Source organism: Dermacentor albipictus, chromosome 10, assembly GCF_038994185.2.
Source record: "Dermacentor albipictus isolate Rhodes 1998 colony chromosome 10, USDA_Dalb.pri_finalv2, whole genome shotgun sequence".
NCBI lineage: Eukaryota > Metazoa > Arthropoda > Arachnida > Ixodida > Ixodidae > Dermacentor > Dermacentor albipictus.
This window is the reverse complement of record NC_091830.1, coordinates 26552317-26565049: the sequence shown is the minus strand read 5'-3', so window position 1 is coordinate 26565049 and position 12733 is coordinate 26552317. Positions and strand designations below refer to the sequence as shown.

The window sequence follows — 12733 nt, the reverse complement described above, 5'->3', positions numbered from 1 at the left end:
ATTTGAACAAACATGGCTTTATATCAAATTTGGTACACTGATCAATTGTGTAGATCCGGGCATGGTGTACTCGAATATAAGGGTAGTGGGCTCAGCGGCGCCGGGAACGTGAAGCCACCGATGTCAACTTGGAAACAAAGCTATACATTGAAATAGACAGTGCGATGCCCGGTGTGCCCTAGGGAAAGCGCATTTCGCTATACGTGCAAAGAAGGGCGGCGGCGTACCATCCAGGTGAATGTAGTATCCGCGACCGCGTTCGCACCCATTCTGCTTGCGCTTCGACGCTACGGAGGTTGCTGTGAATGTTCGCGGCGTCTCTTCTCTGCGTGTGTAGGAATAATGCGTTTTCACTGTGGCACACCACACGGGGTACCATTGGTTTCAATGTATAGCTCCGTGTCCAAGTTGACACACGTGGCTTCACCTCTCCCCATTGCCGATGGTGCGCAGTGAGCACACTACCTTTATATTCTAGTACACTGTAACCCAGGTTGTGTGGGCTAGGCGAATGAACAGCGTCACTCAGGTCACACGGAGGCAAAACAGACAACCATTGCCGCGACTATCTTGTCCATTTGTTTTTCTCCTTTTGTGTCCTGTACCCTGCCCTGCTTCACGCATTTGTAAGATGTAAGGGCAACCACAACTAAAGATTTTAGCACGGATCCAGCTTTGTAAGTGAAGTAGAAGGCATGCTGCTCTACCATCTCTGACGGTGTTTCTCTTCGCATTATAGTGCCATCAACGATGAGTATGCAGTCTGGGTAGTCCACTTTATAAATGTCTGGACGTGCCCCCCACGTTGTGTGCAAGTCGAAGTTTTGGCAAGATGGTAATGATTCATTTCAATGATATTCATAGCACACACATACAAAGAAATAACAGACAGAAACAGAGTGAGAGTTCAAAGTAAGCGCACATTCCCCTTTTTTCTGTTCGTCATTTCTTTAGTATGTCCAAAGTATGCGTGTGCTGTGAACACCATAGAAACCTGCCATATAACCTGTATATGTGGCTTATACCCTGTTAACTTTACTTTTAACCTATAAAATAAGGTGGAGCTCTTGGCATGCTAAAAAATTTTTGCGACTACGTGCTGGCACTTACATCATATTGCCATGTTGTAGTGACAATGAAGGACGCAGTGTAAAAACTGAGTTACAAATTCAACTCTTCATTGGGCGAACTTGTGCCCAGCAAAGCAAGTAACGCTCAAGCACAACGATAGCGCTGAGTGAAGTCTGCAATCGTCGAAAATATGATGTGCGGGCCAAGCACGTCGGCTTTTATACATGAGTCGTTGAAAGTTTCAAGGTATTCGCTGGTGCCCACAAGCCTTCCAGAATCTGCTACACAATTCATGTCGCACATACAATCTGATTACGAAAGGTGCAGTGAGAACATACACAACCGATAGAATAAAAATAACCTTCAAGTAAGTTGAAAATATTGCAGGTGCGTCTTGTGCTGAGCGACAACATTAAGTTGTTAGCAGGTGAAATGCAATCCTTGAGAAAACCTTGAGAACCTTGAGAACACTAAAAATTTTTTTACAAGTCGTATGTAGTACATCAATTTGATTCAGTGCTCGAATCGAATATCTATTAATCGGAACACTGAATATATACAGAAATGTTTTCAAATAGACAGCACCAACATGTGAGCAATTGAAAAAGGAAACGCTAAAACAATGAGGAGTTCATCTTTCTTGTTTCTGTCCTTTGACTACTCAAACGTAATGCCCAGCCAAAGCTTTTATGTTACTGTAGGTGCAGTAGAGATATCGGGATGATGTTCTTGCACAATGCTTATGCGACACCGTTTCCCATGTGCTATGTGTATGATATATTTACATGTGTACATGTATATCTCTGTCGGGCGACCATGTTTCACCACCTAACAAATGTTAGCGCACGGTGCAGGACGTGCCTGCATGTTTTGGAAGTTTCTTGAAAGCTATTGATGGTTCTATCCACTCTCTGTTTTTACCGAACCTTGTGTTATCTGCTTTCATCGTGTGTCGTGAATGGTGTAGAACTTTGTGGAAGACATACGGGTCCCAGTGATTAGTCTGGAACATTTGACGACTGATGTATAAAAGCCGACGCGCTTGACCTGCTGATCAGATTTTGATCATCGCCGACTGTGTTCGCCGTTCTTTAAGTGTAGCCTGTTTTTGTGGGCACAGGTGCACCCCATAAAAGTTAGTTTCGTCTTTCAAAGTATTGCTACTGTGTTCTTTATGCATCACTACCACGTGACAATATCATCAGTTAGGGGTGTGGTTTATCACATAATATGACAGAGCTGTTTGTTGTCGACACACTTGGTGGTACTCTGCTATGTTCGTGAAGCAGCAATCTGTTAATTATTTTGTGTATTTTAACTTCTGAACTTTGTTCATGACATGGTGACAAAATCAACTTTAATACTAGAGTCAGTGTTGTATAAGGCTTTATTTCAATGCGCAGCATTCTGATAGTCTTGTTGAATTTTTAGAATGTTTCAAGTAAAATATTGTGGAACTCGAGCCCTGCATTGATAAAGTCCTATTACTTGAAAACTGTTCAAAAAGTATTTGATTTGTATTCGATTCCATTTTAAGTATTACTACAGTGGAATCTCGATGATACGATCACGGCTGATACGAATTTCTGGATGATACGAATTTTTCTGTGGTCCCGGCCGAGCCCCATTACTTCGCAACGTGTTAGAGAATGGTTGTTACGAATCAATTTTCGACCCGCGTCGGTTGATACGAAAATTACCGAAGACATTGGAAATTTGAAAGTGTGCTTGGCGAAAGCCAGACGCTGCTGCCGTCTGCGCTCCAATTCATTCGCTTTGGTGTTCGGCGATATCGCCTGTCGCTGCTGCCGCTTTCGTTCTGCTTCCCTGCCTTTGGTACCCGGCGATCTAATCAGTCGCTGTTGGCGTTTCTTTTCTGCCTCCCTTATTTGCTTTCGCATCTGGTGACATGTTCATTCGTGGCATGCGCATTCGCTCCTTGTTCTTCTGGCGTTTGGTGTTGGGGGAATCGGGCGTCCGCTGGCGCTTCTCCGAACCGCAAGCGCGCAACACGGGCCTCTCACTCGACTGCAACGAAACGGCTGGCGAAGGAGCGGCGGTGCCACCGCCGACGCACGCGCGCCAGTTCTACCGCTACTGTGTGACGTCACGGTTGCTATGCGCAGCTGCGCCCCTGACCGGCGCGCCGGTTGCTAAGGAGGGGAGGAGGTTGCGCCGCTGCGCGGAGGAGAGACCACAGTTGGCACGATTCCAGCACACGGATGGACGCGACCGCGAGCATGAGCCCCACCGATGGCAGTGAAAGAGAACAGCGCGCAGTTACGCGATTTGTCCCTCTCTCTTTTGGTGCGGAGGCGCGGATGCGGCGCCGGACAGCGCGGAGGCCGCGACTGGGCGCGAAGAGTTTGAAGCGGTGGCACTTGTGTTGCTTTTGTGCTTTTCTTCATTTTCCGCGTGCCATTGGACGGAGTGGCTGCTGTGCTTCGGGCCGCGTTCTTTGTGTTCGACGTGGGCGACGGCGAAGGACCCACCACCGGCGGCTGAAACGCTGCATGCGCGCTAAGTTCTGAGGCGTGCGCGAACGAAATCAGCGACGACACGTGCGCGCGTTTTTATGGATTTGAACAAAGCCTGCTAATTGACCTGACAAAGAATAAGAGGCAGAGGACATTAGAGAATTTTCTACAAGAAATAAATCCTTTTTACGTACGTGTGTCTGAGTGAGTTCACCACTGACTCTTTGATTTAGCTAGTTTTAATTGTTTCGATGATACGAATTTCGGCTGATACGAATATTTTTCGTGACCCCGTGAGATTCGTATCATCGAGATTCCACTGTAGTCACATGCCTCCAGTGATATCTGCTAACCACCAGCCACACAAGTTGCCTGTTTAGTACAGTTTAAGTCTGCTAAAAAGAAAATTATACAATTACCATTCTTGCAGCTTTGCCAAGATTGTTTCTAACAGACTATCCATCTATAACTAATTTAGCAAAAGTAAATTTCATTGCAGGTAGCCTTGGACAGGAGTCATAAAGGCAGTGTCATTAACTCCACAAAGTTATCTCACGGCCCCGGGAGCGAAGGACACTGTATCAAATCTCCCGAAAAAGTGCACCCTAGTAGTATCTGGTTTCACAGCATGGTGGAGCAGGGATGGCAAGTTCTCTGCTGAACACTGTGTTGCCAATTCTTCACGCCGGCAGGCCTTTTCCACTGAAGCATCTACACTCCCGTTTCATACATAGCAGGCAATATTACACAGGCTTGAGAGGCTGCTCACACTGCTGGTATTTCTGAACAAGAACTAGTGCATCCTATACAAAAGGAAGAGATGGGTATATGCATCCAAGCAATTCAATAACATCAACTCTGATACATCTATGTTGCAAAATACAGTCAAAAGCCTGTAATATGAACATCTCTGCAACGAAATGACCTACTTAACGAAGGATTTCAGATGCCCCAAGAACTTCGTTGCGAAATCGTTTGACTGTATGGTGCATATATTACTTGGAAGGCATCGCAGATCTGAGCCAAGTCACCACCAAACGAACAGAGAGCGACACATTTCTGAGACCAGCTGCCACAGCGCACCGCTCATGCCCAAAACACAGTGTGCCGCATATTGTGTGCACAGGGCAGCACAAATAACACATAATTTGATGTAGCCTCATGACTACTAGTTGCAGTTGTAACATATGCAGTAGTTATTCCATGGAAAGTGCTGCAGATATACAGTTGCCGACTGATTTTCCGGACTACAAAAATTTGAACATGCTCAATTACTCGGTCTGCTTCGCGACACCGCCATTCTTCCCATAGACCATAATGTATAACAACTGCCGAAAGTGCGGACACCTTGCAACCTCTCGTCTGATTTTGTGGACACTCCTTGAGCCAACTCGATCGAGAGCACAATGCACCGACTCTGACTGGTGCATGGTTTGACTTGCTGAACGCCATTTTTGTTTTGAACGGAGCCTCCTTGCTGCCCCACGAAGTGGCGCTACTGCAAATCCCCGCTCATCACCATCGTTTCTCCATGGTTCGATAGAGCGGCTCTACAGCAGTTCTGGTTTCAGCTTAGTAAGCCATGTCAAGACAATCCAGCAGCTGATTTGTTTCTTCGCACACGATGCTGCGAGTAGGCCACGTTTTTCATTTGTGCGACTGGTGTCGGCATGGTGGTGTTTGTGTGCTGTGTCGAGGTTCTGGTGATCTAACGTAGCATACGAAAACATCGCGTCAAGTGTCTAATGGCGCTGACAGTGCCTGCGCAGACTGCGCTGGGGAATGCCGGCAAGCGGGTGCCGGGAGGCCTAAGATTTGTCGCCTTCCTATGTGCTCCCTACTGACATGGAAAATGTTCTGCCGAGACCTGCACAGTGGTTGCATTGTGATTCCGGACACCATCTCATTTGACAGTTTCACAGGTGCTGACACTGCTGTACTGACAAGCGCAGAACTCGACGACGGCGAGATCATTCGTCAGGTTTCTGCTGCACGGCCAAACGATGACTCCGAGTCGGGAGATGACGCACCCTGTGTTACACTGCCGTCGCATGCAGAGCGTGTATAAGCAGAGACTGTGCTTTCAGCCGCCTATAATGACCGTACGACCCTCTCCGAGATTCAGGCTTATCGGATTGCGCGTAAACGGAACAGCATGCAATGGCGCATTCACGATTGCTTCAAGCCTACTGCCGAGCTGAAATAAGTGCATGGAAGTAAAGCATTTCATTTTTTTTTCCTAATCTGCTTTTTCGGGCACCTGTTTATTTGGACATTTCTGCAGTCCCCATGAGGTCTGAATAAACGGTCGGGGACTGTAAAACAACTGCACTACAAAACGCTCAGGGTGAGACTTCTGCGACTGCACTACATGAGTAGCTTCAGCAGTGGTGCCTGCTATGCATGAAACAGAGTACAATGCCTCAACGTGTTTGTGTTCAATAGTCACAAGAGTTGGAAAGTACAAATGAAAGAAAGCATATAACTCCAGCAAAAGGTGCACATACCACCTCCAAGTTACTTCTGTTTGGTGGTTTAGGCCATAATGGCTGCCGATGGGAGCCGCCAGCCAAGCTGCAAGTGTTGTTGTCCTGTATACAAAGGGAAAAGTCAAATTGTTTTGCGTAATTTCTGAACTAAAATGCAACACAGAAAGTTTGTTGTGCACTTGCCCTTCTTTCACTTCGCTGTGAGGCCCGATTATTTTCAAGCGACTTCATGCATGCCCCAGCTTGCTCTGTCCATCTGCTAAAACAAGATATGAGCACAGCTGTGTTATGGCTTTTAACAATGTACATACTATCCCTCTGTGTCAATGCAACACTAATATCGTAAATACATAGTGCTGAATACAGTGAAACCAATAAGCTATCAAATGCCCTCTGCTGTAGCGAGAGCCCAGAAAAAAAAAAAAAGCAAGCTGCGTACAAGCGACCGGAATGAGGGAACAATTCATGCAGAAGTGGTCTATCAAGGTGTTGATGTGTACATCAAGGCTCCTAATGCAACAGCCCACCAAAATGTTGAAGTATCAAAACTCTTTATGCAGTCCTCTAGCAAATGCCAAATAAATACTAAGTTGTTTTGCAGTGGCGCCAAACGTCGCGATAATGAAAGACACAGAGAACAAAATTCTCACCACAACATAATATTTCTGTATCCCCTGCTAATGGCCATAGGCTTCAATGCATTTTATATTTCTTGACAACAAAGTGTCACTAAGCTGCATCCACATCCCACATTTGCGAAATTTGCGGGAATGTAAGTGATCATGCTATCTACACGGGTAACGTTAACAAAGTAAAAAAAGTGCTCCCATCTATTTCCTGCCATGTTGTTTCTCGATTGCCCATTTCAAATGGCATGGCCGCATTGCCCTCAACTTGTGCCGAGAAGTGATGACGTTTTGTGTACCATGCAACAGTGTAACCATGCATAGTGCATACATACTCTGCAGTTCATTGCGTCTTGAAATTCACCTGTGGTGTTCAAAGAACGCAAAGTGAACAGCAAAAACAAAGAAGCCTATGTGCCTTTGCTGCAGGCTTGTTTACGGCACTTGAGATGGTGGCCGCTGCATGGGCCGCCATGCCTCCGGCCATGATTGAGAACTGGTGCCATACTGTGACACCACAAGTAATAGGCCAAGAATTCGGGTAGTGATATAACAGCGCTGGTTTCAGCCCTACCCAGCAGGCATGGCACAAGGAATTGGTGTCACCAGACGGAGATTTCAGGGAGGACGCCTCTAATCTCACTCTATCACTTACAGGGATATGATCACCTTTGCAGGATTTCACATCACATCGCACAGGGTGCACTTTCTGCTGTTGGCAGTGCGGTTCTGGATGGCCTTGAGCAAGGCTCGCCAAAGTTGGCTAATGTTAATTTGACAGTAAACTTTTGTTTATCAGGGCATTCCCTGTTTGTGTAGCCTCATTTGGCAATGAAATTCTTGTGAAACTGAACTTCTTTGTTCTACCCCCTTTTCAGTATAACGGAGTTTAACTGTACCTTGTGTATTGGCAGCATAAAAAATATGTCCTACCTAGCGGTACAGTAAGACATCAAAGAGGTGTCTAGTTTGCAGGACACCTGTTCACAGTCAGTAGCCATTACCAACGAAATTTTTAATGGTCTGAAGAGTTATGCACATGTTGCACAAGCTCCGCTCAACTCAGCGATAGAGCAGTCATCATGCTGCCCGATTGCTTACTGTCTGACCAATGCAATTCAGCCAAAAGCCCGATGTTCACTAGTGGTCTTGCTCTTTCCTTTTTTTTATTTCAAAATGAAAGAACTCACTGTTCTGCCGGTCCAGAATGGTGGTATGCAGGAGGAAAAATTGTCGGCACATATGAAGGATGGCTCATGCGGTTGCTCTTGGCATTTCCAAAGAAGTGCCGGCTGCATATCCTGGTGTTTGCATTTGGTTGCCAAGGTCTGCCATCAGGCCTGTCGTATGAATCAAGCATGTATAGTCAAGCCTCACCTCAATGTTTACTCACTGTTGTGCTTAAGCGATAGATTAAGAATTCAGCAGACTCACTCTACACGTCGAACCGCTTGTATCCAACGTTGTCGTCGCTCTGTCTCGTACGATCGTGTAGGGAATGAGTAAAAGGTCACGCTGCTGTCAACGCCTTCTTGGTTGTGGCAGTCAAAAACACAACAATACCGCCGGCCTCGACGTTTCTTTCTCCTCTCTCCAACACTACACACCAAGGCGTCATTGATGTTAGTGGCCATCTGTATCTGTATGCGTGACTAAATGTTGCCGGCCATGTCTGCTATGGTGGTGCTGCATGCTGCAAACTCCTGCGCTGATTCCCTACAGTTGTGCAGCTTCATCGATTATTTGATGAAGCAGAGAAACAAGGCTCAATGTAGGGTTTGCTGGTACTAATTAAAGGACATTAAAAACATGGAAATGTGTTTTACAGTAAATTCCACAAGGCCTTGCTCTACTGCTCCATCCAGCTATGGGCACAGACTTTAGTAAAGCCTCCAAATGAATAAGTTAGTATAGGAAAAAAATTGGCAGTAACAATGTGTCATTACTTATCAGTCTGTAGCCGCAAGGTGGCAACTATCCAAACGTCCCCCTGCACTCCCCAACAGATCCCTATGTTTTCCTTGGCAGGAACCCTAGGTGCAAGGCCTTGTGGTGAAGCATAAAAAAGAGAACTTGTGCTGCAGAAACCAAGAGAAAACTTTTATACAGATATTCAAAAGAGGCATGTCTCCTTTGCTAGGCAACACCTGAAGCATATGCACAGCATGCCCTTCTGAAACATACCGTAAAGAACCTTTTCCTCAAAAACATTGCACAAAGTGACGAGAACACACAAGAAATACAGAAGACATCACACGTAGTATGCACGGTTATGTACTCTGCATTTCTTTCTGCACCTTCATTTTATAGCTTGCAATACTTTTCAAGAGCAAGTTTATATCATTCCTTTGCCATTATGGAATTTCGACCATTTTTGGCCATTGCCACCTTTACATTTTGTGGCACTCTCGCCTACCCTTGCACATTACGGGGTTGGCTTTCCTGCACAGCCTAACTGCCTAATGGTAGAGCCTACTGCACTTTTCAAGAGCCAAAACTCGAGAAAGGGGAGGGAGTGCAGGCAAGGGTTTGGTATAGAATCCAATATGGCAGATGTGCCTTGAAGAGAAGCGTCTTGTGCTTTGGCTTACTTGGTTTGACTGTTGCACACGCAGTGCAACAAGCTTGACAATTCGTGCAGACTTGAAACATTGGTTCATCGAAAACTGGGAGAAACTCTTCGTGTCTGGTTTGCGCTTGCTGATATAAGTATACTATTTAGGAGTAATGCACAAGATGTTTCACTGCACTGCATGCCTGTCACTTTGGAATGTATAAAGGGCATATGCTCATGTTCCATATGAACCACGAGTAGCAGCATCACAGTGAGGTCAGGGAGCTCACTTAAAGGACAAGCAATGGCAACATAAAAGAAAAAAAAATGCAAACAGCAACAATAATCTCAAGAAAGGGACGACATGGTATCTGCGCCAATACAACGAAAGCCGTATGCTGTAAAAAGAAAACTAGTAATAAAAATGTTAACATTCATATTAAGAGCGTGGTTCCAGATATTGTGCCTTCTCGAGTAGAATGCAAGAAAAAGCATCACACTATACAGATATCAACACTGCCACTAGTTAAACCATATCAAAGGCCACAGAATCCTCACCTGCACCTGATTTTTGGCAACTGGCCTCCTACGGCTGGTAGCAGTGCCTTTTCTTTTACCAACAACTGAAGCACCGTGTCCTGCAGGAGGCTGTGGCTGGCTCCGGCTATCGCTGGAACGCAGTCGCATGATCGGATATGTTTCCCCAAGTGCGTGCACACCTTTCTTGCTTCTGCCACACGAGTGCTGTCCTTTGTGATGGCAATGGGCGGCCTTTTATATACAAACAGCCCTGTTCCCTTGGAAGTAGTGATGGGACACCTGCAGATAGATTTCATGGCACCTGTAGGTACTGAGTTAGGCAGTCGGCAGAGGCTGCAGTACTTCCCACTCCTTAGAATCCTAATGTAAGGCATGCGTCAGTGATCAAACCTTGTTTATCCCTTTTAGTCCTGAATGACCAGCGTGGAGCTGGAAAAAGTTTATTATTACGATATTAAAATAATCGTAGGGGCTTTAACATCGTGAAACTGTACAGAGGGTTATGAAGAACACAGTAGTTAAGGGCTCAAGATTATTTTAATTTTGGACCACCTGGGATTCTTTCACACACACATAAAGCACATTACGCGAGCATTTTTGCCTCCAACCTTCATTAGGATGCAGCCGCAGCGGCTGGGAACTGAACTCTTGATCTCATGCTTGACAGTGCAATGGCACAGCAACTGAGCCACTGCAGCGTGTTCTTACGATATACGGCCAACATTTTATTGCATGACTAACTGAAATCCTGTTAATTTCAGGTGCTTTCACAAGACCCACGCCAGTTTGTTTTTAACATACTTCATACAGGGCTGCATTTTCACGCTCAATCAATATCAGCAAAGACAAACAATTCCAAATGCATTTTCTTCACTGGGATTTGTGATTACAATGAGGTGGTGCGTGCATGTGGAGAGGCCCTTCAGAAGTGAAGCTCTTGTGGTATTGCACATATGGCAGCATTTGTGTGGTGCGTGCAACAATGTCTACATGGACAACTAAAGCCTGATATTTATAAATAACTATAGCAGTTGTGTTCTGAAAAATTTAATTGGCATACTTCTGTGGGCAGTTAAATCATGTGATTGACACTGGAAAGGGTTACTTCATCTAAGATAATAACGATCTCTTTGTGCACAAATTTATGAAAGCGCATGGAGCAGTTGTCACTTTCAGCTGCAGTTATTGTCTGGTTTTCAACCCCTACCAGCACCCCATTCGTCAAACTTGGGTACCAATCCTCCCTTTATGCATTAGAGTTACAAAAGAACATTTGAACATTTCTAGTTCTTAGTATAGCTCCGAGCAAAAATCCCACCTCTTTAAAGGGTTTTGTATCATACTCGAGAGCTGTTTGAAAAGTAGCCCTCAATTTGCCACCCCAATTTGTATTTGACTCAATGACATCTTATTGAATTCACATGACACTCAGAGTCATCGTTACCCTATTTACTAGGGTAACGATGACTACACCCCTATTTCATTTGGCTTCATGAAGCATTTGTGGAACCCTAGGCAAGTGGCACATTCAGCATTTAATCCAGCTGTTGAACCTTCAATAAAAAAACACACTGTTGTCGGTCACGGCCCGACGCAGTACACGACGCTTTTCTAGATTTGAAATTTTATGGTTCATCACTTTGGCTGAGAACATGTATTACAAATGAACTCGTTCTTGGGCAAGTTTAGGATTGCTATGCAGTGTAACCCCATAATACTGAAGTTGCATATGACACAAAGATACCTTCATTACACCCAATGATAAGCCTACATTCATTACATGTTGATGTTGGCAAGCACATTACAGCTGAGCCTCGATATAGTGAACACAGATATGACGAAGTATAAGATGTTTGTTACTGATACCAATGCATAAAAAATATTTGCTTATAGGAAATTTCAGCCATAAAGAAAGTATTTTTGCATCAGATGTGCCTTACTAACAAGGTTTAAATGAAATCTGTAAACAAGCAAATCGGAGCACCTTTCAGCTGTGATCACTTCAAAGCGCAAGTTGCAACCACCACCTTGGCGGTTTCTTGATGTCTTAAAGTCACAAAACTAACCATTGGAGCCAAGATTTCGCATGTAACACAATGATACTGTGTTAAAATGCAAGAACGCAACACTTTTGATTCAGACTTCACAATCAAATTTACGGCAGCCATACAATGTTGTTGAGTTTACTGTTGGGTGTTCGTGGACGATGTCTGGCAGCTGCCGCTCGGTTTTCGATTTCGAAAGCGGCAGGTGAAAAAGACAGATAGACAGTAGAAAGGCATAGATATTCGGGCAGCTGGATTGAATAGCACAAATCTCATGGCTTTTGGACAAATCAATACTGCATAGAGCTTTCAGGCAGATCAAGGGGTGGAAGTGTGGCATTCAACCTGCATTAAAGTATTCTAATTGTCACTGCCATGATGCTACCCTACCAAGTGCATGTCATAGAATGTAGCTTTCCTCTGAAGAATGCCAAGACATAAAAAATATGCAAATATGGGCCATGTGGTTTGCGTGCTAGAAAGATTATTTGTGCTTTCTTTTTGTAATGTATTTGTAACCTCCAAATATGAAGGTAAACGCCAAATTTCAGCTGTCATCGGCCATTGTTATGCAAGCATACTAGCACAGTAAAAGCACTCTACACACCGACGGTTAATTCGCTATTTATTTTTAAGCAACACGGACCTTAGAGAGACGCGAGATGTATCAGTAAGTGATTTAAGCTACATTAGCTTATATTATTGTTTAAAAATGCCTGCATTACCTAAAATCTACCCAAAAGCTGTTGTGAGAATTTTAGTGACACTGCAAGAAAAATTTTGCAAAAATTTGGCAACTTTTCTGTCTCATTTTAAGGACATGCTTCAGAAGTTATGGCTACACTGTAAACGAATGCAACAAGGAGCAGCATCAACAGATGTTGGAAACATAGTGTTTTTTTTTTTTCTGCACTGGCATAAAATGACACCA

At 44.6% G+C, this 12733-nt stretch overlaps 1 protein-coding gene across 5 annotated transcripts in view; it reads right to left on the bottom strand.

The window, feature by feature from the left end:
- Positions 1–12733, bottom strand: part of LOC139050742 (uncharacterized) — a 30442-nt gene that overhangs the window by 16513 nt on the left and 1196 nt on the right. The window contains exons 3-7 of one of the 5 annotated variants that reach the window (XM_070527446.1): positions 9776–10036; positions 8098–8262; positions 7854–8003; positions 6221–6296; positions 6056–6139 (exon numbers count right to left, since the gene is read on the bottom strand). In XM_070527446.1, coding sequence (XP_070383547.1) covers positions 6056–6139; positions 6221–6296; positions 7854–8003; positions 8098–8262; positions 9776–10036 — 736 coding nt within the window. Of the gene's footprint in view, positions 1–6055; positions 6140–6220; positions 6297–7853; positions 8004–8097; positions 8394–9775; positions 10037–12733 lie in introns of those variants that run through there. The other 4 variants (XM_070527448.1, XM_070527447.1, XM_070527449.1 and 1 more) reach the window with 4 other exon arrangements.